The sequence below is a fragment of the Bombina bombina genome, chromosome 2 (genome assembly GCF_027579735.1).
Source record: "Bombina bombina isolate aBomBom1 chromosome 2, aBomBom1.pri, whole genome shotgun sequence".
Taxonomy (NCBI): Eukaryota; Metazoa; Chordata; class Amphibia; order Anura; family Bombinatoridae; genus Bombina; species Bombina bombina.
The window spans coordinates 526,448,916-526,475,779 of NC_069500.1; the positions used below are offsets into that span (position 1 = coordinate 526,448,916).

General features: G+C 40.8%; 1 protein-coding gene across 1 annotated transcript in view; it reads right to left on the reverse strand.

Moving 5' to 3' along the window:
• Nucleotides 1–107: 107 nt before the first annotated feature.
• NGDN (neuroguidin) overlaps nt 108–26,864 on the reverse strand; it is a 44,592-nt gene continuing 17,835 nt past the window's right edge. The window contains exons 5-10 of the mRNA XM_053702323.1: nt 6,483–6,620; nt 2,583–2,703; nt 2,271–2,439; nt 1,950–2,103; nt 1,729–1,792; nt 108–1,621 (exon numbers count right to left, since the gene is read on the reverse strand). Of these exons, the coding sequence (XP_053558298.1) occupies nt 1,602–1,621; nt 1,729–1,792; nt 1,950–2,103; nt 2,271–2,439; nt 2,583–2,703; nt 6,483–6,620 (666 nt within the window). The 3' untranslated portion in view covers nt 108–1,601. The remainder of the gene's footprint in view (nt 1,622–1,728; nt 1,793–1,949; nt 2,104–2,270; nt 2,440–2,582; nt 2,704–6,482; nt 6,621–26,864) is intronic.

The window sequence follows — 26,864 nt, forward strand, 5'->3', positions numbered from 1 at the left end:
TCAAAACCAACAGTACCCAGCTAAATGCAAGGAGGTAACTGAACTTCTTAGCCTTGAAGCTTAGAAGTCTGGGCAAGCGCTGAAGTCACAGTAAACATACAATAGTATAGTGACACAGATAAGTAGATTTTATTTGTAAAACAAGTATGTAGATTAATTTATGCTATTGATCATCTGGAGTAATAGACTCATGGGACATACTGGTCTAGCAGAGAAAGATGAATGTAAAACCTCAGCATTACAAACCCACTATTTCCAGCCTCACTCTTAACTGACACATTCCAAGATGCATCCCTAACATGTCAGCTGGAACACTATTCACACATTCTCCTTGGCATGCAATGCCGGAAGAAATCAATGCTTGAATATTGAACACAATCAGTAATAATAAAACAGCTAAGTCAAGCTAAAACTTCATTTGTCTTGCTGGAGTATTTCCTTCTAAAGTAGTATGTGAATGACCACAAGCACTGGAATGTACAAAGTTACAAAGGGTAGTCCATCAAAAAGGACCAGACTGCAAAGCAACATTACTACATCTCCCCATTTACAACACCCAGTTTTCATTCTTTCTATAACTGTATCATTCCAGTTTTCTTTGTGGACTTAAAGTAATGGTAAACTTTACATGTTTTAAAATCAAATCTGTAATCTAAGCAATATTTTAGAGGGACTTTAATTGATCACTTCTAATGAAGATGCGCCATAACTTACTATTTAATGTAGCCGTGCCATTCTAATACCCCACGCTCAGGCTGCCCACTTCAAAACGCATATTTTTTCTGAGCTAACTGAACTGTTCTCCAATATGCACTTTCGCCATACGTTAGAGCGCCAATTGGAGAACAGTTCAAACCGTTAGTTTACAATAAATGAGTTTTGAAGTGGGCAGCCGGAGCGCAGGATGTTAGAAAGTTACAGCTCATCTTCATTAAAAGTGATCAACTAAAGTCCCTGTAAAATATTGCTTAGATTCTGGACTTGATTTTAAAACATGTAAAAGTTTAACCTTCACTTTAATCTGTTTGATACACTTGTTTTGAACAAATACAAATTATTTAGCATTTAGTTTTTTTTTTTTTATAAATGCATTTAAGTGTTGCATCTTTTTAATCTCTGGACATGCAAAGCTACACCTTTTTTCTTCTATGCCATACTGGTATCTGCTATTCCTGCATACAGCAGTCATTACAGCCACAAACTGGGCTAACATTTCACTCATCCAACACCACACATGTCAAGGCAAACATTTTAATTCAAGTGCAGCATTGCTTTTTGTAAACATTGAATGCTGTCATACAGAGGATAGTAGAGTTAATTTTCCGTTGCCACTTTAGGCTGGGCTCTACACCAGCTAAATGTGAAGGGGGCTCTATATGAAAAGACAGTCAGATGTAGTTTTGTCTAAGGAAACAATGTCTGTATGGGGTAACCCTGCAGAAGATGAGATCTCATAAGAATAGGATTCTGTGTCAAGTGCAAGGTGATACCACTCTAAATGAAAGATTAAAGCCAAGCTTGGCTGCACTTGAACAGGAGAATATAAAGAATTCTGCTCCAGTTGAAGATCAGCTTTGCGCACACACACAAAAAAAAAATAATCAGTGTCTTCTCTTGAATCCTGCAAAAAAACAAAACATAATATTAGCTATTAATGAAAAATGACTATCCTAGAACACCACATGTAAACTAATAGTCTGTAAAACAAGTTACTTTCAGAATACATACCTCTCTGTTTTTTCTTTCCTTTCTTTGTGCCTTTTTTAGATTTCTTATTTGAAGGGATATGTTCCTGAGAAGAAACAAAAAGTGAGCTTATAATGCTAAGAATTTTCCACTTAAAATCTATATCATACTCAATGTGAACACCCCACTCCTCAAATACTATTACCCAGGTTGATGGTTTTCTACTCAGCCATCATAGCCAGTTTCCCTTGACCAGTTCTTACCTCTGATCTCGCATCGCCTCCAGTAAGGGCACTGATATCAGTGAAATGTGTTAGTGAGTTGAGCTGTGATGTCATAGCGAGAGCTCGCTTCTTGCGTACTTTCTCCTGGCGTGTCATATTTAGACGTACCATCATGGACTCCTCATAGTTAATCCTGTGGGAAAGACAAACATTTTAGAGCTTGGTGCCAATTCTGTGGGCTTTAAGCATAATAAATGCATTAACGTAACTAACAAATTGATATTATGAGTACGCCTCTTGCTAGTATAAGCACCCCTGATCTTCTAAATGGTTAACAGTTACAAGTAACATGCTGCTAACCTATGTTGCTCCTCTTTTCCATGTTGCATCATATGATATGCTCGCCCTTCCCGAATTTCCTCTGGTGCATCTGTGTACTGCTCCTTCAACTCCCGGATTACAGAGCTACTAAGAGCTCTCTTTTTAGCACGTTCTAGAACTCTGCGTTCTCGATCTGCCTCTGTCTCATCTGTGGGAATAAGGGAGAGTAATATTAGCAAATGTCTGGGCTATGACCATATATATATATATATATATATATATATATATATATAAAAATTTATTACACATATACACACACACTATCACACCTCAAAAGACCCTGGAACGTACCATAGTGTACTGGTACAAGACGGGGTGGAATATATTTTTTGAATCTCCCTTCAGATTTCTTTACCGTACCACTTTCACCATCTCCATCATCATCAGACTCTTCTTCACCAGACTCGTCAAGCTGCACACAAAGCAATGTTGGTCATCGTAAATAATCAGCATAACAAAGTATTTGTACAGTTTAAAAAGGAACAGTAATCACCTTGAGATTATTTATAACTTATATAAATAAATTTCCAACATACTTCTATTACTATTCCAGATACCGCAGCACTAACTATCAAATCTCTAGGTCTTGCATCTCTCAGAATCTTTGTATGGAATAGGACCACAAGCCAAATTTACCAGGGCATGAATAAATATATAAAATAAAGAATTTATAATGGTGCAGTCCCTTATGAAATCGTTTATTATAATAGTATTAGAAAAGGAAGATATATGTGGGTGATAATACACCAATAAATAAGACAGGGGATGCAGCACTGTACAAATATATCCTTTATTCAATATCAAAATATAGAAAGGTCACTACAGCTTTTTGTATATGAACAAACATATACATAAAAACATAAGGTGTAATATAGTAAAAATCTTGCTAGGTCCGGCACTACAACCAAAGGAGCATACAGATTGTTTGAAGGCTTAACCTTGATGTTGCGCTCAAGGAGAAAGTAAAAATAATAAAATAAAAAAAAAGTCCCATATATATTATTGTGCAGTCTATTGACAAACAAGGTGTACTGATCTAAAAAGTACCTGACCGTGCCCAATATGCAGGAATTCTTACTCCAATAGTAACTCAGACGTGCAAAGATGTAACTCTGCATCAGAGAAATGCTGTTTATATCAGACTTTTCAGCATACTTTCATTATTTTGCACCCTTTTAATGTAATTTAGCTTTGAAAATTGAGGTTTTTCCAAATTTTCAGGACGTAAAATGCACCCTGTTGACTTCTCAAGGCTATCCCTGATACATGTGTCCCTAATTGGCTTAAACTGATAACTGCAAAACATGCTGTGATCTGGGATATCGCAGAAAATGCCATGTCTGCAGAGAAAATGGGACACATGCAGAAGCTATTACCACTTTCCATTGCTGTTTCACATCAGGCTGTTATCTTCAAACAGTGTTGTGCCCTGGCTGCACTATATAAGTTTTCCTTAACACAGTGCAGCCAGAGTAAAGTGCTGTTTGAAGACAACAATCATTGAATGCCAAGCAGCACTGCAAAGCGGCAGCACATTGATTGATGACCGGTTATCAGGGATTTTTTTTCAACCCCGCCCTCTAGCCTTTTCCAGTCTGCAAGCTGTGACTCCTGAATGTTAGACGTTTTGAGCAATGTTTTTATTACTACATATTTACCTTAGAATTATGTTGTTATGTTAGACCAAGACCAAAGGAACTAGAATTTAAGAGAAATTTTTTTCCCCTGCAGATAATTTGAAATGCAATTTTTAATTGTTGCAATATATTATAAAAAAATAACTTTAAAAACAGTTTCATCTTCAATTAAGCAACACATTTCAGCTGAGCTGGTGCATTAGTGTAACTGCCTAATTTAAAAATTCATTTCAAAATGGCCTGCAGAAAAATGTTCATAAAAAAAAATCTCAAAGTTCTTCCTCTGGAAATGTAAGTAATATTTGGCCAATTCCTGCCGCTTCCACCTTAAAAATATCTCCAAAATGTGTCACTTCTTCACACAAGGCACACCTGAGACTTTAAAGGGACAGTAAACCTTAAAAATAATGTTATATAATTCTGCACATAGTGCAGAATTATATAACATTATTTAAGTGCTATAGTTCTAAAAGCCTTTTTTACCTTTTAATATGTAAAAAATATGGCGCTTTTACAGACCCGCTCTCTGCTCAGCGGGTCTGTTATATTTAGTCCGCGCATCGGGCCAGCTGTATAGTCACAGCCCGGCCCAACTGCGCCATAAGACTAAGTGCAGCTCGCTCCTGTGACAGGAGCGAGCTGCACTTAGTGCTATGGCGAGGTCGGGCCGGGCTGTGACTATACAGCTGGCCCGATGCGCTGACTAAATATAACAGACCCGCTCAGCAGAGAGCGGGTCTGTAAAAGCGCCATATTTTTTACATATTAAAAGGTAAAAAAGGCTTTTAGAACTATAGCACTTAAATAATGTTATATAATTCTGCACTATGTGCAGAATTATATAACATTATTTTTAAGGTTTACTGTCCCTTTAATCAACTCTCTCATCATTTCCCATTTTAGCTATCAACTCCATTCGCCCTGGCTACCCTCTATCTCTCTTACAATCCATAATAAATGCCAGGCTGAGCTTCCTTACACATCTCTGCCAATCCCTTCACTGGTTTCCTCTAGAATAAAACACAAAATCCTCAGTGACATTCAAGGCTCCCAATAACTTAGAGGCAGAACTTTTTTCACTTTCTAGGATGAAATTTTTTTTTTGTGAAAATTTTTCTGCAGATCATTTTGAAATTAAATTCAATTTCAAATTAGGCAGCTACACTAAACATAAGGTTCTAAAATATCTCTTGAATAAATTTGTTTCTTTTGGTCTAACATCACATAATCATAAAAGGTAAAAACATAGGAATAAAGGTGCATTGCTCACATAAAATGTCTTACATACAGGAGTCACTTTGCAAACTGGGAAAGCTGAGAACCAGTCATCAATCAATGTGCTGGCACTTTGCAGTGCTGCTCCATATTTTACTGTTTAAACTCCATTTCACTCTGGCTGCATTGTATTAAGAAAAACTTACACAGAGAACAACGCTATTTGAAGAGAACAGCCTGACGTGAAGCAGCACTGCAAAGCAAAAGTGCTAACAGTTTCTGTAGGTGTCCTGTTTTTCTACAGACATGCTGCATTTTCTGCGATGACATCTCAAATCACAGCATGTTCTGCCCTGGGGCTCAATAACACTATCCCTCCGTCCCTTTTGCTCTGTTCATGACCTCCTCTCCTTCTATCTTGTTACCTCCTCACATTCCGTCTACAAGACTTCTCCAGATTGGCCCCTATCTTGTAGAACTTGTCTTCCTCCACAATACTCTTTCCTGGTTTTCAAACTTTTAAGCGCTCCTTAAAAGGGACATGAAACCAAAATGTATCTTTCATGATTTAGGTAGAACATACACTTTTAAACAACTTTCCAGTTTACTTGTATTATCAAATTTGCTTCATTCTATTGGTATCATTTGTTGAAGGAGCAGCAATGCACTACTGAACAAATGAGTGACCCAATGACAATCAGTGTGTGTATATATATTCTCCACAAATAGCAGCTAGAACCTAGGCTGCTCCTGGGCTTACCTAGATAAACCTTTCATCAAAAGGATAACAAGTGAAGAAATTAAATTGGAAAGATGTTTTTATATTGTGTGTTCTGTCTAATTACAACTTTACTGTCCAGGGCTGACTACAATATACACTAACATTTTCTTATCTTCGTTCCTCTATTCCTTTTGTCATCCCGTAACCACCTTTATGAGAGCTAATTTACAACAGTGCAACTCTTGGCAGGGCCCTCAATCCCTTTGTCTCCCATAAATGCTACCTTGCATATTAAACCCATGTTCATAGGGCTGCAGAATCTGTTGGCACTCTACAAATAACTGATAATACTAATAATATTAACATGACCATTGCTAGCCTTGTTCTCTGCAGACTAAAGCAAAGATTGGCTCCTCAAAATAAAGCAAATTGTGGATGGAAGTTGGCTACTGAAAAACAATTGCAATAAAAAGGATGCTAACTTGTTTTAAAACATTTAGGCTCATATATTATTATAGAACAACCAGTCCAACACAACACAATTGTCTTATAATTACAAAGTGTTCATTGTCCTTTTACAGGAGACAAGTAATATTCACTTGTCTTATGAAATCTTACCTTACTCATCAAGTTCTGGGGATTGGGTTTGAAACTCAGAGGATCATTCTCTGATAGGCTCCCAGTCACCGCTGCTCTCACCAGTTTATCAATTTGATACTTCAACTTTTGATCAATAGGACGCATCTTCTCTAAAACCTAAAATAAAGATCACAACTCTTAAAGAATTGCCTTTCAACTGTTTTTGTGTGTATGCATGTGTGTATATTTATTTGGGATTTAAAATAAATATTATATTTAATATTTCTTTAATGTCCCTTAAACCATAAAAGGTACCATGGGAACCTCAAATTTTCTTTTAGAAGATTATCACCAAAATATGTTAAAATCAAACTAAATATAAAAAGAAAAAGCAAACAACTTAAAGGGACATGAAACCCAAAATATTTTATTCATGATTCCAATAGAGGATACAATTTTAAACAATTTTAAACAACTTTCCAAATTACTTATTTTATTTAATTTGCTTCCTTTTCTTGTTATCCTTTGCTGAAAGGTTTAGCTAGGCAAGCTCAGGAGAAGCAAAGAACCTAGGTTCTCTCTGCTGATTGGGGTCTGAATATATATACCGATTGTCATTGGCTCACCCATGTGTTCTGTTAGAGACCAGTAGTGCATATTGCTACTTCTTCAACAAATGATACCAAGAAAATGAAACAAATTAGATAATAGAAATAAATTAGAAAGTTGTTTAAAATTGTATTCTCTATCTGAATCATGAAATAAAAATGTTGGGTTTCCTCTCCATCCCCCTGATTGGTGACACACACTCTCTCTCTCACTTATACTACATGACTTGCAACCCTATAGATATTCTCATTACTCTTAGGGACACAAATGTAATAATGGTTATAATTTATATTTAATAATGAGTATATGGTTCTTTTATAAATATAGTAAAGGTTATTCAGTCCTATATACTTTTAGATTTAAATCCTAATTAGGACTGTTAGAACCAACATAGTCATTGACACCATTATTATCAATCTTTAATTTATTTGTCATGAACAATCTTCAGGCCGTCCAATCTGACCAGTTAAGGGTTCAACAGGTACAACTGTAAAATTTTAAATACCATTATTTAGTATTCTATTTAGTATTCTAAATTGGGTTAGTTACTGGTATAGCTGGGATTTCTAAAATGCCATTAAAGTAAAATTAAACATATCTGCTATACCTTAAACTTTAAACAATTATGCACAACCAATATGGCTAGCAGTATGTGTTAAACGTCCACACCAGCAGTAATTAGTGCAATTAAGAAGCAAAGAATAGCTATTCAGCATTGTCCATAGCCAATTAGGCAAGAGTACATTTAAAGAAGGCAGAGCATTTTATTATGTCTATGAGTAAGGCCAGGGGCCGAAACGAGTAAGTCAGGTTCATATGGATTAGCTGAATCCTTATTTTGCACTGTTCAAGAATTTTAACCTTTGTGTTTTCAAAAATAAATAAATATTTTTTACTTTCCAAAAAAAAAATAAAAAAAAATTTTGGGTTTCATGTCCCTTTAAGCTTGCATGATTCAGATAGAGCATGTCATTTCTCCAACATTGGTGTGTCCGGTCCACGGCGTCATCCTTACTTGTGGGATATTCTCTTCCCCAACAGGAAATGGCAAAGAGTCCCAGCAAAGCTGGTCACATGATCCCTCCTAGGCTCCGCCCACCCCAGTCATTCTCTTTGCCGTTGCACAGGCAACATCTCCACGGAGATGGTTAAGAGTTTTTTGGTGTTTAAATGTAGTTTTATTCTTCTATCAAGTGTTTGTTATTTTAAAATAGTGCTGGTATGTACTATTTACTCTGAAACAGAAAAGGATGAAGATTTCTGTTTGTAAGAGGAAGATGATTTTAGCACAGTAACTAAAATCGACTGCTGTTTCCACACAGGACTGTTGAGATGAAGTAACTTCAGTTGGGGGAAACAGTTAGCAGTCTTTTCTGCTTAAGGTATGACTAGCCATATTTCTAACAAGACCATGTAATGCTGGAAGGCTGTCATTTCCCCTCATGGGGACCGGTAAGCCATTTTCTTAGTTAAACATAAAAGAATAAAGGGCTTCAAAAAGGGCTTAAAAACTGGTAGACATTTTTCTGGGCTAAAACAATTGCTTTACTAGGCATATTATGCAGATTCTAACTAATTATTGGTATTATAATCTTGGGGAATGTTTAGAAAAACGGCAGGCACTGTGTTGGGCACCTTTTTCAGATGGGGGCCTTTCTAGTTATAGACAGAGCCTCATTCTGGGACTGTATAGGGGTTAAATGTAAAAACGGCTCCGGTTCCGTTAATTTAAGGGTTAAAGCTCTGAAATTTGGTGTGCAATACTTTTAATGCTTTAAGACACTGTGGTGAACAATTCCTTCATACTTTTTCACATATTCAGTAATAAAGTGTTTTCAGTTTGAAATTTAAAGTGACAGTAACGGTTTTATTTTAAAACGTTTTTTGTGCTTTGTTGACAAGTTTAAGCCTGTTTAACATGTCTGTACCATCAGATAAGCTATGTTCTATATGTATGAAAGCCAATGTGTCTCCCCATTTAAATTTATGTGATAATTGTGCCATAGTGTCCAAACAAAGTAAGGACAGTAATGCAACAGATAATGATATTGCCCAAGATGATTCCTCAAATGAGGGGAGTAAACATGATACTACATCATCCCCTACTGTGTCTACACCAGTTATGCCCACACAGGAGGCCCCTAGTACATCTAGTGCACCAATACTTATTACCATGCAACAATTAACGGCTGTAATGGATAACTCCATAGCAAATCTTTTATCCAAAATGCCTACTCATCAGAGAAAGCGCGATTGCTCTGTTTTAAACACTGAAGAGCAAGAGGACGCTGATGATAACTGTTCTGACATACCCTCACACCAATCTCAAGGGGCCATGAGGGAGGTTTTGTCTGATGGAGAAATTTCAGATTCAGGAAAAATTTCTCATCAAGCTGAACCTGATGTTGTGACATTTAAATTTAAATTAGAACATCTCCGCGCACTGCTTAAGGAGGTGTTATCTACTCTGGATGATTGTGACAATTTGGTCATTCCAGAGAAATTATGTAAGATGGACAAGTTCCTAGAGGTTCCGGTGCCCCCCGACGCTTTTCCTATACCCAAGCGGGTGGCGGACATAGTAAATAAAGAGTGGGAAAGGCCCGGCATACCTTTTTGTTCCCCCCCCTATATTTAAGAAATTATTTCCTATAGTCGACCCCAGAAAGGACTTATGGCAGACAGTCCCCAAGGTCGAGGGGGCGGTTTCTACTCTAAACAAACGCACTACTATTCCTATTGAAGATAGTTGTGCTTTCAAAGATCCTATGGATAAGAAATTAGAGGGTTTGCTTAAAAAGATTTTTGTACAGCAAGGTTACCTTCTACAACCAATTTCATGCATTGTTCCTGTCACTACGGCAGTGTGTTTCTGGTTCGAGGAACTAGAAAAATCGCTCAGTAAAGAATCTTCGTATGAGGAGGTTATGGACAGAGTTCAAGCACTTAAATTGGCTAACTCTTTTGTTTTAGATGCCGCTTTGCAATTAGCTAGATTAGCGGCGAAAAATTCAGGGTTTGCTGTCGTGGCGCGCAGAGTGCTTTGGCTAAAGTCTTGGTCAGCGGATGTGTCTTCCAAGACAAAATTGCTTAACATTCCTTTCAAAGGTAAAACATTATTTGGACCCGATTTGAAAGAGATTATTTCAGACATCACTGGGGGAAAGGGCCACGCCCTCCCACAGGATAGGTCTTTTAAGGCTAATAATAAGCCTAATTTTCGTCCCTTTCGCAGAAACGGACCAGTCTCTAATTCTGTATCCTCTAAGCAAGAGGGTAATACTTCACAACCCAAACCAGCCTGGAAACCAATGCAAGGCTGGAACAAGGGTAAGCAGGCCAAGAAGCCTACCACTGCTACCAAAACAGCATGAAGGGATAGCCCCCGATCCGGGACCGGATCTAGTGGGGGGCAGACTTTCTCTCTTTGCTCAGGCTTGGGCAAGAGATGTTCAGGATCCTTGGGCGCTAGAAATAGTTTCTCAAGGTTATCTCCTGGAATTCAAGGAACTACCCCCAAGGGGAAGGTTCCACAGGTCTCAATTATCTTCAAACCAAATAAAGAGACAGGCATTCTTACATTGTGTAGAAGACCTGTTAAAGATGGGAGTGATACATCCAGTTCCAATAAGAGAACAAGGAATGGGATTTTATTCCAATCTGTTCATAGTTCCCAAAAAAGAGGGAACATTCAGACCAATTTTGGATCTAAAGATCCTAAACAAATTTCTCAGGGTACCATCGTTCAAAATGGAAACTATTCGAACGATCCTACCTACTATCCAGGAAAATCAATTTATGACTACTGTGGATTTAAAGGATGCGTACCTACATATTCCTATCCACAAGGAACATCATCAGTTCCTAAGGTTCGCTTTTCTGGACAAGCATTACCAGTTTGTGGCACTTCCATTTGGATTAGCCACTGCTCCAAGGATTTTCACAAAGGTACTAGGGTCCCTTCTAGCGGTTCTAAGACCAAGGGGCATTGCAGTAGTACCTTACTTGGACGACATCCTGATTCAAGCGTCGTCCCTGTCAAAAGCAAAGGCTCATACGGACATCGTCCTAGCCTTTCTCAGATCTCACGGATGGAAGGTGAACAAAGAAAAAAGTTCTCTGTCCCCGTCAACAAGAGTTCCCTTCTTGGGAACAATAATAGATTCCTTAGAAATGAGGATTTTTCTGACAGAGGTCAGAAAATAAAAACTTCTAAGCTCTTGTCAAGTACTTCATTCTGTTCCTCGTCCTTCCATAGCGCAGTGCATGGAAGTAATAGGATTGATGGTTGCAACAATGGACATAGTTCCTTTTGCACAAATTCATCTAAGACCATTAAAACTGTGCATGCTCAGACAGTGGAATGGGGATTATACAGACTTGTCTCCGACGATTCAAGTAGATCAAAAGACCAGAGATTCACTCCGTTGGTGGCTGACCCTGGACAATCTGTCACAGGGAATGAGCTTCCGCAGACCAGAGTGGGTCATTGTCACGACCGACGCCAGCCTAGTGGGCTGGGGCGCGGTCTGGGAATCCCTGAAAGCTCAGGGTCTATGGTCTCGGGAAGAGTCTCTTCTCCCGATAAACATTCTGGAACTGAGAGCGATATTCAATGCTCTCAGAGCTTGGCCTCAACTAGCAAAGGCCAAATTCATAAGGTTTCAGTCAGACAACATGACGACCGTTGCATATATCAATCATCAGGGGGGAACAAGGACTTCCCTGGCGATGAAAGAAGTGACCAAGATAATTCAATGGGCGGAGGATCACTCCTGCCACTTGTCTGCGATCCACATCCCAGGAGTGGAAAATTGGGAAGCGGATTTTCTGAGTCGTCAGACATTCCATCCGGGGGAGTGGGAACTCCATCCGGAAATCTTTGCCCAAATAACTCAATTATGGGGCATTCCAGACATGGATCTGATGGCGTCTTGTCAGAACTTCAAGGTTCCTTGCTACGGGTCCAGATCCAGGGATCCCAAGGCGACCCTAGTAGATGCACTAGTAGCACCTTGGACCTTCAACCTAGCTTATGTATTCCCACCGTTTCCTCTCATCCCCAGGCTGGTAGCCAGGATCAATCAGGAGAGGGCCTCGGTGATCTTGATAGCTCCTGCGTGGCCACGCAGGACTTGGTATGCAGACCTGGTGAATATGTCATTGGCTCCACCATGGAAGCTACCTTTGAGACAGGACCTTCTTGTTCAGGGTCCATTCGAACATCCGAATCTGGTTTCCCTCCAACTGACGGCTTGGAGATTGAACGCTTGATTTTATCAAAGCGTGGGTTTTCAGATTCTGTAATAGATACTCTGATTCAGGCTAGAAAGCCTGTAACTAGAAAAATTTACCATAAAATATGGAAAAAATATATCTGTTGGTGTGAATCTAAAGGATTCCCATGGAACAAGATAAAAATTCCTAAGATTCTATCCTTTCTACAAGAAGGTTTGGAGAAAGGATTATCTGCAAGTTCTCTGAAGGGACAGATCTCTGCTTTATCTGTTTTACTTCACAAAAGACTGGCAGCTGTGCCAGATGTTCAAGCATTTGTTCAGGCTCTGGTTAGGATCAAGCCTGTTTACAGACCTTTGACTCCTCCCTGGAGTCTAAATCTAGTTCTTTCAGTTCTTCAAGGGGTTCCGTTTGAACCCTTACATTCCGTAGATATTAAGTTATTATCTTGGAAAGTTTTGTTTTTGGTTGCAATTTCTTCTGCTAGAAGAGTTTCAGAGTTATCTGCTCTGCAGTGTTCTCCGCCCTATCTGGTGTTCCATGCAGATAAGGTGGTTTTGCGTACTAAGCCTGGTTTTCTTCCGAAAGTTGTTTCTAACAAAAATATTAACCAGGAGATAGTTGTACCTTCTTTGTGTCCGAATCCAGTTTCAAAGAAGGAACGTTTGTTACACAATTTGGACGTAGTCCGTGCTCTAAAATTCTATTTAGAGGCTACTAAAGATTTCAGACAAACATCTTCCTTGTTTGTTGTTTATTCTGGTAAAAGGAGAGGTCAAAAACGACTTCTACCTCTCTTTCCTTTTGGCTTAAAAGCATTATCCGATTGGCTTATGAGACTGCCGGACGGCAGCCTCCTGAAAGAATCACAGCTCACTCCACTAGGGCTGTGGCTTCCACATGGGCCTTCAAGAACGAGGCTTCTGTTGACCAGATATGTAAGGCAGCGACTTGGTCTTCACTGCACACTTTTGCCAAATTTTACAAATTTGATACTTTTGCTTCTTCGGAGGCTATTTTTGGGAGAAAGGTTTTGCAAGCCGTGGTGCCTTCCATTTAGGTGACCTGATTTGCTCCCTCCCTTCATCCGTGTCCTAAAGCTTTGGTATTGGTTCCCACAAGTAAGGATGACGCCGTGGACCGGACACACCAATGTTGGAGAAAACAGAATTTATGCTTACCTGATAAATTACTTTCTCCAACGGTGTGTCCGGTCCACGGCCCGCCCTGGTTTTTTAATCAGGTCTGATGAATTATTTTCTCTAACTACAGTCACCACGGTATCATATGGCTTCTCCTATATATATTTCCTCCTGTCCGTCGGTCGAATGATTGGGGTGGGCGGAGCCTAGGAGGGATCATGTGACCAGCTTTGCTGGGACTCTTTGCCATTTCCTGTTGGGGAAGAGAATATCCCACAAGTAAGGATGACGCCGTGGACCGGACACACCGTTGGAGAAAGTAATTTATCAGGTAAGCATAAATTCTGTTTTTAAGACACTTTTAAATTCACTTCTATTATCAAATGTGCTTCTTTCTCTTAGTATCCCTTGTTAAAAAAGAATACGCACATATCCGACACTAGTTTGTCTTTTGTGATTGGCTAACTAGATGTGTTCAGTTAGAACCCAGTAGTGCAATGATGTTCCCTCAGGGAAGGATAACAAGATAATGAAGCAGATTTGATAATAGAAGTAAATTTGAAAGTTGTTTAAAATTGTATGTTCTATACAAATCATGAAAGAACATTCTTGGGTTTACTATCCCTTTAATTGTTTCTTGCTAAACGAGCACTTAGATTATTAGGTATAACCCATTGTTGTTTTTTATTACAACAATGAAAAAGATGGTTTTACATCTAGAGGCACCATCTATCACTATAAAAAGGGGTATCTTCCTTTTATAAAAAAGGGTATTTTCTCTTGTAAGGTGTATCCAGTCCACGGATCACCAACAGGAAGTTGCAAGAGGACACCCACAGCAGAGCTGTCTATATAGCTCCTCCCCTCACTACCATATCCAGTCATTCTCTTGCAACTCTCAACAAGCATGGAGGTAGTAAGAGAGGAGTGGTGAAATGTAGCTGTTATTTTGCTTCAATCAAGCGTTAATTATTTTTAAATAGTACCGGAGTTGTGCTATTTTGTTCCAGGCAGGAAAAAAGAAGAATCTGCCTGGGATTTCTATGATCTCAGCAGGTTGTAACTAAGATCCATTGCTGTTCTCACACGTCTGAAGAGAGAGATAACTTCAGCGGGGGAATGGCGTGCAGGTTATCCTGCTATGAGGTATGTGCAGTTAATATTTTTCTAGAAGATGAAATGAAGACTAGAAAATGCTGCTGATACCAAATTTATGTAAGGTAAGCCTGAATACAGTGATTTAATAGCGACTGGTATCATGCTTACTTTCCGAAGTAAAACTCTTTTATATTTACAATATAAAACGTTTGCTGGCATGTTTAAACGTTTTTATATATACTTTGGTGATAAAACTTTATTGGGGCCTAGTTTTTTTCCACATGGCTGGCTTAAATTTGCATAGAAACAGTTCCCTGAGGCTTTCCACTGTGTTACTATGAGTGGGAGGGGCCTAGTTTAGTGCTTTTTTGTGCATTAACTATTACAGACTGAGACATCCAGGAGTTCCCTGAATGCTACAGGACATCTCTAAAGGGATTTTAGGCTTCCAAAATCGTTTTTTGGGGAAGGTAGGCCCACAGTAAGGCTGTGGCAGTTTGGTGTGACTGTTAAAAAACGTCTATATCGTTTTTTTGATCCGTTTTTTGAACTAAGGGGTTAATCATCCATTTGCAAGTGGGTGCAATGCTCTGTTAGCTTATTATACACACTGTAAACATTTCGTTTGATTTACTGCCTTTTTTCACTGTTTTTCAAATTCTGACAAAATTTGTTTCTTAAAGGCACAGTACCGTTTTTTATATTTGCTTGTTAACTTGATTTAAAGTGTTTTCCAAGCTTGCTAGTCTGTATAAACATGTCTAACATAGAGGAAACTCCTTGTTCATTATGTTTAAAAGCCATGGTGGAACCCCCTCTTAGAATGTGTACCAAATGTACTGATTTCACTTTAAGCAATAAAGATCATATTCTGTCTTTAAAAAATTTATCACCAGAGGAATCTGACGAGGGGGAAGTTATGCCGACTAACTCTCCCCACGTGTCAGATCCTTTGACTCCCGCTCAAGGGACTCCCGCTCAAATGGCGCCAAGTACATCCAGGGCGCCCATAGCGTTTACTTTACAAGACATGGCGGCAGTCATGGATAATACACTGTCAGCGGTATTAGCCAGACTACCTGTATTTAGAGGAAAGCGAGATAGCTCTGGAGTTAGACGAAATACAGAGCATACTGACGCTTTAAGAACTATGTCTGATACTGCCTCACAATATGCAGAAGCTGAAGAAGGAGAGCTTCTTTCTGTGGGGGATATTTCTGACTCAGGGAAGATGATGCAACCTGATTCTGATATTTCTACATTTAAATTTAAGCTTGAACACCTCCGCGTGTTACTCAGGGAGGTTTTAGCTGCTCTGAATGACTGTGATACAATTGCAGTGCCAGAGAAATTGTGTAGACTGGATAAATACTATGCAGTGCCGGTGTGTACTGATGTTTTTCCAATACCTAAAAGGTTTACAGAAATTATTACTAAGGAATGGGATAGAATAGGTGTGCCGTTCTCTCCCCCTCCTGTTTTTAGAAAAATGTTTCCAATAGACGCCACCACACGGGACTTATGGCAGACAGTTCCTAAGGTGGAGGGAGCAGTTTCTACTCTAGCAAAGCGTACTACTATCCCTGTCGAGGACAGTTGTGCTTTCTTAGATCCAATGGATAAAAAGTTAGAGGGTTACCTTAAGAAAATGTTTATTCAACAAGGTTTTATCCTACAGCCCCTTGCATGCATTGCGCCTGTCGCTGCTGCGGCGTTCTGGTTTGAGTCTCTGAAAGAGGCTTTACAGGTAGCGACTCCATTGGATGAAATACTTGACAAACTTAGAGCACTTAAGCTAGCCAATTCTTTTGTTTCTGATGCCATTGTTCATTTGACTAAACTAACGGCTAAGAATTCTGGTTTTGCTATCCAGGCGCGCAGAGCGCTATGGCTTAAATCATGGTCAGCTGACATTACTTCAAAATCAAAGCTGCTTAACATACCCTTCAAGGGGCAGACCCTATTCGGGCCTGGTTTGAAGGTGATTATTGCTGATATCACTGGAGGAAAGGGTCATGCCCTTCCTCAGGATAGGTCCAAACAGTCTAATTTTCGTGCCTTTCAAAACTTCAAGGCAAGTGCGGCATCAACTTCCTCTAATGCAAAACAAGAGGGAACTTTTGCTCAGTCCAAGACGGTCTGGAGACCTAACCAGACCTGGAACAGAGAAAGGCCACCACATTAGCCAACTCAGGTGGCAAGTAATAGACCATATCCCCCCAAACAGAAGAGGCATGAATAGGGAGCGTCTATTAAAACAAAGAGAGATGTGGTGGGTGCATAAATTAGATAGTATGCATCCCAAGGGTCTTAACAGGGAATTTGATTTAAGCTGTTTTTTCTGAATCTCTCTTTAAGTACCTTCAGCCCGATTAATTATTTATCACTTAGAATCTTTGCTGTATTTTCAGGCCCTTCCCTTGTTTTTAATTGTTTATAAATTTTTGTATAAAAATTTTTTCTATGTATTTTAATTTTCCATAAAGTGTTCATAAAATGGTTCATTAAATTTATTGAGGTAATATATAAACTGTAGTTAAATGAAATTTTCTTATAGATTATTATGCATTTTTTGAGTGAAATTCTATGTATTTTTTGGGATTTAGTAATATATTTATATTAACTAATTCAACTTGTATATAAGTTATGTGGGTGTATGTATAGCATTAGGCCACTAGAGGGAGCCTTCTCCATACAACAATCTGAGAAGGCGCCAAAATTTGGGTATTTAAAGATGCAAAAGGCCTGTATACAATTACCAAGCATGAATAAGGTGCTGTGACACCGAAACGTCGCTATTTGTGTTCAAATAAAGTCTGTTTGATAAAGTGCTGGAGACCCTGCTTATCTTTGTCCATGTGTATTAGGGCTTGGCAGCGCCCTAGGTCTACCGTGCACATTCTTTACTCCCATGTGCTGTTCTCTTTCTGGACTTTGTTTCAGACCTGGAACAAGGGTAAGCAGGCCAAAAAACCTGCTGCTGCCTCTAAGACAGCATGAAGGAACGGCCCCCTATCCGGTAACGGATTTAGTAGGGGGCAGACTTTTGCTCTTCGCCCAGGCGTGGGCAAGAGATGTCCAGGATCCCTGGGCGTTGGAAATTATATCCCAGGGATATCTTCTGGACTTCAAGGCTTCCCCCCCAAAAGGGAGATTTCACCTTTCACAATTATCTGCAAACCAGATAAAGAGAGAGGCATTCTTACACTGTGTACAAGACCTCCTAGTTATGGGAGTGATCCATCCAGTCCCAAAGGAGGAACAGGGACAGGGATTTTACTCAAATCTGTTTGTGGTTCCCAAAAAAGAGGGAACCTTCAGACCAATTTTGGATCTAAAGATCTTAAACAAATTCCTCAGAGTTCCTTCATTCAAGATGGAGACTATTCGTACCATCCTACCTATGATCCAGGAGGGTCAATACATGACTACAGTGGATTTAAAGGATGCTTATCTGCACATTCCGATACACAAAGATCATCATCGGTTTCTCAGGTTTGCCTTCCTAGACAGGCACTACCAGTTTGTAGCTCTTCCCTTTGGGTTAGCTACAGCCCCAAGAATTTTTACGAAGGTTCTGGGGTCGCTTCTGGCGGTCCTAAGGCCACGGGGCATAGCAGTGGCCCCTTATTTAGACGACATCCTGATTCAGGCGTCAAACTTCCAAATTGCCAAGTCTCATACGGACATAGTGTTGGCATTTCTAAGGTCGCATGGGTGGAAGGTGAACGAGAAAAAGAGTTCTCTATCCCCCCTCACAAGAGTTTCCTTCCTAGGGACTCTGATAGATTCTGTAGAAATGAAAATTTACCTGACGGAGTCCAGGTTATCAAAACTTCTAAATTCCTGCCGTGTTCTTTATTCCATTCCTCGCCCTTTGGTGGCTCTGTGCATGGAAGTAATCGGCTTAATGGTAGCGGCAATGGACATAGTGCCGTTTGCACGCCTACATCTCAGACCGCTGCAACTATGCATGCTCAGTCAGTGGAATGGGGATTACACAGATTTGTCCCCTTTACTGAATCTGGACCAAGAGACCAGGGATTCTCTTCTCTGGTGGCTATCTCGGGCCCATCTGTCCAAAGGTATGACCTTTCGCAGGCCAGATTGGACAATTGTAACGACAGATGCCAGCCTTCTAGGTTGGGGTGCAGTCTGGAACTCCCTGAAGGCTCAGGGATCATGGACTCAGGAGGAGTCACTCCTTCCAATAAACATTCTGGAACTAAGAGCGATATTCAATGCTCTTCAGGCTTGGCCTCATCTACCGACAATGAGGTTCATCAGAATTCAGTCGGACAACATCACGACTATGGCTTACATCAACCATCAAGGGGGAACAAGGAGTTCCCTAGCGATGTTAGAAGTCTCAAAGATAATTCGCTGGGCAGAGATTCACTCTTGCCACCTATCAGCTATCCATATCCCAGGTGTAGAGAACTGGGAGGCGGATTTTCTAAGTCGTCAGACTTTTCATCCGGGGGAGTGGGAACTCCATCCGGAGGTGTTTGCACAATTGGTTCTTCGTTGGGGCGAACCAGAACTGGATCTCCTGGCGTCTCGCCAGAACGCCAAGCTTCCTTGTTACGGATCCAGGTCCAGGGACCCCAAGGCAACACTGATAGATGCTCTAGCAGCGCCTTGGTCCTTCAACCTGGCTTATGTGTTTCCACCGTTTCCTCTGCTCCCTCGTCTGATTGCCAAAGTCAAGCAGGAGAGAGCATCGGTGATCTTGTTAGCGCCTGCGTGGCCACGCAGGACTTGGTATGCAGATCTGGTGGACATGTCATCCTTTCCACCATGGACTCTGCCGCTGAGACAGGACCTTCTACTTCAAGGTCCTTTCAACCATCCAAATCTAATTTCTCTGAGGCTGACTGCCTGGAGATTGAACGCTTGATTTTATCAAAGAGTGGTTTCTCCGAGTCAGTCATTGATACCTTGATTCAGGCACGGAAGCCTGTCACCAGGAAAATCTATCATAAAATATGGCGTAAATATCTTTATTGGTGTGAATCTAAGAGCTACTCATGGAGTAAGGTCAGGATTCCCAGGATATTATCTTTTCTCCAAGAAGGATTGGAGAAAGGATTGTCAGCTAGTTCCTTAAAGGGACAGATTTCTGCGCTATCTATTCTTTTGCACAAGCGTCTGGCGGATGCCCCTGACGTTCAGGCATTTTGTCAGGCTTTAGTTAGAATCAAGCCTGTGTTTAAACCTGTTGCTCCACCTTGGAGCTTAAATTTGGTTCTTAAAGTTCTTCAGGGTGTTCCTTTTGAACCTCTTCATTCCATAGATATCAAACTTTTATCTTGGAAAGTTCTTTTTTTGGTAGCTATTTCCTCGGCTCGTAGAGTTTCCGAGTTATCTGCCTTACAATGTGATTCTCCTTATCTGATCTTCCATGCAGATAAGGTAGTTCTGCGTACCAAACCTGGGTTTTTACCTAAGGTGGTATCTAATAAGAATATCAATCAAGAGATTGTTGTTCCGTCTTTGTGTTCTAATCCTTCTTCAAAGAAGGAGCGTCTATTACACAATCTGGACGTGGTTCGTGCTTTAAAGTTTTACTTACAAGCTACTAAAGATTTTCGTCAAACATCTGCTTTGTTTGTTGTCTACTCTGGACAGAGGAGAGGTCAAAAGGCTTCGGCAACCTCTCTTTCTTTTTGGCTAAGAAGCATAATCCGCTTAGCCTATGAGACTGCTGGCCAGCAGCCTCCAGAAAGGATTACAGCTCATTCTACTAGAGCTGTGGCTTCCACATGGGCCTTTAAAAATGAGGCTTCTGTTGAACAGATTTGCAAGGCGGCGACTTGGTCTTCGCTTCATACTTTTTCAAAATTCTACAAATTTGATACTTTTGCTTCTTCGGAGGCTATTTTTGGGAGAAAGGTTTTACAGGCAGTGGTACCTTCCGTTTAAGTACCTGCCTTGTCCCTCCCTTCATCCGTGTACTTTAGCTTTGGTATTGGTATCCCACAAGTAATGGATGATCCGTGGACTGGATACACCTTACAAGAGAAAACATAATTTATGCTTACCTGATAAATTTATTTCTCTTGTGGTGTATCCAGTCCACGGCCCGCCCTGTCATTTTAAGGCAGGTATTTTTTAATTTTAAACTACAGTCACCACTGCACCCTATGGTTTCTCCTTTCTCTGCTTGTTTTCGGTCGAATGACTGGATATGGTAGTGAGGGGAGGAGCTATATAGACAGCTCTGCTGTGGGTGTCCTCTTGCAACTTCCTGTTGGGAATGAGAATATCCCACAAGTAATGGATGATCCGTGGACTGGATACACCACAAGAGAAATAAATTTATCAGGTAAGCATAAATTATGTTTTTAAGAAACAGTTGTGCAGTCACAATTTGTGGTTTTGTGTGTGAGTGAAAAATAATTTGAGCTCCAACCTTTATTAAAAGGGACAATAAAGTAAAAATTAAATTTTCATGATTCTGATACAGAATGCAATTTTAAACAACTTTCCAATTTACTTCTGTTATAAATTTGCTTAGTTCTCTTGGTATCTTTTATTGAAGAGTAAAACTAGGTAGGCTCACATGCACGTGTCTTTAGTACTGTATGGCAGCAGTGTTTTGCAACATTATTTATTTGTAGCTTTGTTATACGTTGCAAAACACTGCTGCCATAGCGTACTAAAGACACATGCACACTCCTGAGCCTACCTAGTTTTACTCTTCAATAAAAGATACCAAGAGAACAAATCAAATTTGACAACAGAAGTGAATTAAAAAGTTGTTTAAAATTCCATGCTCTATCGGTATCTTGAAAGTTTAATTTTGAGTTTACCGTCCCTTTAAGGGCTAGATTACAAATGAAGTGCAAAATATCCCTTTTGCGAGGGCAATATTTGCACTAAAGTTAGTAATACCAGTGCGCGCAAATTTGCGCTGGTATTACAATTTAGCTGCAATGCGAATGTGACCTCGCATTGCATGGAAGCTTTGCGCTCATAAGAGCGCGCTTCCATAGGCTCCAATGCGAGCCTCGTTCGCATGCCGATAGACACGGCATGAGAACCTAGTGCAGTGAAGGGGCTAAGTCACTCAGCAAATGTTAAATATATATGAATATATACATATTTATATGTGTATATACACATTAACAGATTATCACAGAAGAAGTAAGCGTTCCATCTTTGTAAAATCAAACTTATCTTTTTTGGAATCCATTTAAAAATCCATAAGGAAGGTACAACAGTTCAGGAAGAAGGTGGTGTAGTGAGAACTGACATATGTATATAAAGAATATACATATATATTTACAGGGAACACACTGTTCCCCATAGACAGCAATGTAAAGCCACTTTTCATCCCACTCCCACCAACTTTAACCCCTAAAAACCTTTGTCTAGTTTTTTTTATTAAATAAAAAACTAAAATATATTTTATTATATTTATTTTCTTTATAGAAAACTAAAATATATTTTAATTTTGGGGCCTATTGGAGAAATAACCAGAGATTTGATCTCGGGTTAATTTTCAGGACGCTAATTGTTACCGCAAACTTGCGGTAGCAATAACCAGCTACTTGTAATGGCCGGTTATTTATCATGCGCCCATAAAAGTTTAGTTTAACAACCCTTTAAGGGAAGGCTAAGTGATAATTTGAGGTTAAAACCCCTTTTTCATAAAACAGAGTGTACAGCAGATTTACTGCTGTCGAAACATCCCCAGATGCAATATCCTGCACAAACACAAGAATGGAGATTACATTAATTTATTAACCCAAGCATTTTAAACTTCAACAGTGCATATTTGTTCCTTTCTTTTACAAGATATGACGAGTCCACGGATTTCATCCTTACTTATGGGATATCACCTCCTGGTCAGCAGGAGGAGGCAAAGAGCACCACAGCAGAGCTGTATATATAGCTCCTCCCTTCCCTCCCACTCCAGTCATTCTCTTTGCCTGTGTTAGTGTAGGAAGAGGTAAAGTGAGGTGTTAGTTTAGATTCTTCAATCAAGATTTTATTGTTTTTAAATGGTGCCAGTGAGTACTATTTTTCTCAGGGGAGAGCATCAGGTGTTTTAACAATGGGAACTGAGGAGATTCTATATTCTCTGTTCACTCCCCATGCTGGTGCTGCCCTGCTGATGGTCTTATCAGATAATTACATAAGGCCCTGTTGTCCCCACAGAGCTACAGGAGGTGATGACAAGAGACCTCTTCTTCGTGTGGGACAGATTCACATTGTGATCAACACTGCGGTATGTATAGTCTTTTTGTTTCTGGGGAGACAGTGTAGCTCAGAACAGACTGGTCGTTACTTGCTACAACACAAAAGGGGTAAAAATCAACTTACAAGTGTTTTGCAACAGATTTCACTATTTTATTACTTATGTGTATTGCAGTGGGTGGTGTATATATGGCCCGGTTTTATTAAGGCAGAACCGGTAACTTTGATCTGCAGGCTGACGCTGGGGGATTGGATTAGGCTCTGTGTCTGCTTGGGGAGTTATTACTCCGTGGATTACATTAAATGTGGCACAGTTTTGAGGGGACACATTGGTATCACAGTCGGGTCTACCCGACATTAATATTGCCCACGCGGTTGTTTTTTTCTATGTTTTTTTTTCCTATACCGCCCACTAAGGGCGGGGCTTAGTTCGCACGTTTAGTTGCGCACTTGCTTATCCGGCTCCGACAGTACACAGGTGTTTCCTATGTCCGCTTGGCCTCAGCTGATCAAGATTGCAAGCGGTCCTAGGCGGAAGTTCACGGAGGTCGTTGGTTGTGAGGTAGGCGCCACAGCAGAGCTGTGGCTTGGTGCAGGGGTTAGCTTGTCATAACATACAAAGGGCTATTGATAACCTTAGGGTTGAATAAGTTCGGTTATACAACTTCCTAATTTCTACTTGCACGTTTGCAATAAAATTGCAGTAAAAATTTGCTTTTAAATTTTAAAGGCGCAGTACATATTTTGTCATTTATTTTTTACTATACCACGACCAATATTGCACTTTGTTTTTCTTTTTATCATGGCTGACCTACTAGAACATACTTGTTCTAGGTGTTTAGCTGCCAATGTGGAACCCCCTCTTACATTTTGTCCCTCATGTACTGAGAGGGCTTTACAATTTATTTAAAGAGCAAATCTTTTTCAAGGATAGTATATCTAATGATGCTACTCAGTTTGATGAGACTCAGGGTATGCCGCAAACTTCTCCCCAAGCGTCACAGCCTTTAACACCCGCTCAAGCGCCATCAACTGCGTCCACCTCATTTACTCTGCAGGATATGGCGGCAGTTTTGTCGTCCACTCTTACAGAGGTTTTGTCTAAGTTGCCAGTGTTGCAAGGCAAATGTAGCAGAAGAGAGAACCAGGTGGTCCAGGCTTCTGATTCTTTGATGGCAATCTCCGAAGTACACTCCCAGGGTTCTGAAGTGGGAGGTAGGGAGGCTCTATCTGACGGGGAATTGTCTGAGTCAGGTAGGTAGTACATTGCCCCAGACAGATTCGGACGTAATGTCCTTCAGATTTAAGCTCGAACATCTCCGTCTGTTGTTGCGGGAGGTTTTGCTGACTCTGGATGACTGTGACTCTATTGTGGTCCCACCAGAGAAATTGTGTAAGATGGACAAATATTTAGAGGTCCCTTTTTATTCTGATGTTTTTCCGGCTCCTAAGAGAATTTCGGAAATTATTACACGGGAATGGGAAAGACCGGGTATTCCGTTCTCACCTTCCCCTACCTTTAAGAAAATGTACCCTATAGCTGACACCGTTCGGGATTCTTGGCAGACGGTCCCTAAGGTGGAGGGAGCTATATCTACCCTGGCTAAGCGTACGACTATCCCTATTGAGGACAGTTGTGTTTTTAAAGACCCTATGGGCAAGAAGTTGGAGGGTCTTCTAAAAAAGCTATTTATTCATCAAGGGTTTCTGTTACAACCGACGGCCTGCATTGTACCAGTCACAACTGTGGCTGCCTTTTGGTTTGATGCCTTAGAAGAGTCTCTTAAGACTGAGACTTCCTTAGAGGAAATTCTGGATAGAATAAAGGCCCCTAAGCTGGCGAATTCTTTTGTTACGGATGCCGCTTTCCAGATCGCCAAATTGGCGGCTAAGAATGCAGGATTTGCCATTTTAGCGCGCAGAGTCTTATGGTTAAAATCTTGGTCTGCGGATGTGTCCTCTAAATCCAAGCTTTTGGCTATTCCTTTCAAGGGTAAGACCTTATTCGGACCTGACTTGAAAGAGATCATTTCTGACATTACGGGAGGTAAGGGTCACCTATTACCTCAGGATAAAACATCTAAGCAGAGGGGCAGACAGAGTAATTTTCGTTCCTTTCGAAATTTCAAGGGAGTCCCCTCTTCCTCTTCCATTAAACAGGAAGGGAATTGTGCACAAGCCAAGCCCGTCAGCCCGCTGCTGCTCCCAAGACAGCATGAAGGGGCGGCCCCCGATCCGGGACCGGATCTAGTAGGGGGCAGACTTTCTCTCTTTGTCCAGGCTTGGATAAGAGATGTTCAGGATCCCTGGACACTGGAAATCGTGTCTCAAGGGTATCAGCTGGAGTTCAAACATTCCTTCCCAAGGGGAAGGTTCCTTCTTTCACGATTGTCTGTAGACCAGATAAAAAGAGAGGCTTTCTTACGTTGTGTAAAAGACCTCTCCACTATGGGAGTAATTTGTCCCGTTCCAATACAAGAACAGGGGCAGGGGTTTTACTCAAATCTTTTCGTGGTTCCCAAAAAAGAGGGAACGTTTCGACCCATTTTAGATCTCAAGAGTCTAAACAAGTTTCTCAGAGTTCCATCCTTCAAGATGGAGACTATTCGGATAATTATTCCATTGATCCAGGAGGGTCAATATATTACTACCGTGGACTTAAAGGATGCATACCTTCACATTCCTATCCACAAAGATCATCACCAGTTCCTAAGATTTGCTTTCCAGGACAAACATTTTCAGTTCGTGGCTCTACCATTCGGGCTGGCCACGGCACCCAGGATCTTCATGAAGGTTCTAGGGTCTTTGCTGGCGGTTCTCAGACCGCGGGGCATTGCGGTGGCGCCTAATCTGGACGACATTCTGATCCAGGCGTCGTCTTATCAACTGACAAAGTCTCATACCGACATGGTTCTGTCCTTTCTAAGGACTCACGGGTGGAAGGTGAATCTAGAAAAGAGTTCACTAATTCCACAGACAAGGGTTCCTTTCCTGGGAACTCTAATAGATTCTATATCCATGAAAATCTTCTTAACGGATGTCAGGAAGTTAAAGATTCTGAATACATGCCGAGCCCTTCAGTCCAATCCTCGGCCATCAGTGGCTCAGTGTATGTAGGTAACTGGATTGATGGTGGCGGCAATGGACATCATTCCGTTTGCTTGTTTTCATCTCAGACCTCTACAACTGAGCATGCTCAGACAGTGGAATGGAGACTATGCAAATGTATCTCCTCAGATAGATCTGGATCAAGAGACAAGAGACTCTCTTCTTTGGTGGTTGTCGCAGGATCATCTGTCCCAAGGGACGTGCTTCCGCAGACCCTCATGGATGATAGTGACAACAGATGCCAGTCTACTAGGATGGGGTGCAGTCTGGAATTCCCTGAAGGCTCAGGGTGTGTGGACTCGGTCGGAGTCTCTACTTCCAATCAATATTCTGGAATTGAGAGCGATATTCAATGCGCTTCAGGCTTGGCCTCAGTTGGCTTTGGCCAAATTCATCCGGTTTCAGTCGGACAACATCACAACTCTGGCCTACATCAATCATCAGGGAGGAACAAGGAGTTCCTTAGCGATGACAAAAGTATCCAAGATAATTTGGTGGGCGGAGGCTCACTCTTGTTATCTGTCAGCAATCTACATCCCAGGGTGGATTTTTTGAGCAGACAGACGTTTCATCCAGGGGAATGGGAACTCCATCCGGAGGTCTTTGCCACCCTGAGTCTCAGGTGGGGCAGACCGGAATTGGATCTGATGGTGTCTCGTCAGAATGCCAAGCTCCCGAGATACGGATCCAGGTCCAGGGATCCTCAGGCCGAACTGATAGATGCCTTGGCAGTGCCTTGGTCATTCAAACTAGCTTATGTGTTTCCACCGTTTGCTCTCCTTCCCCGGGTGATTGCACGAATCAAACAGGAGTGGGCTTCAGTGATTCTAATCGCTCCTGTGTGGCCTTGCAGGACTTGGTATGCCTCTCTGCCACCGTGGAAACTTCCATTGAGGCAGGACCTTCTCATTCAGGGACCCTTCCATCATCCGAATCTAGTTTCTCTGCAGCTGACTGCTTTGAGATTGAACGCTTGATTTTATCTAAGCGAGGGTTCTCTGATTCGGTCATTGATACCTTA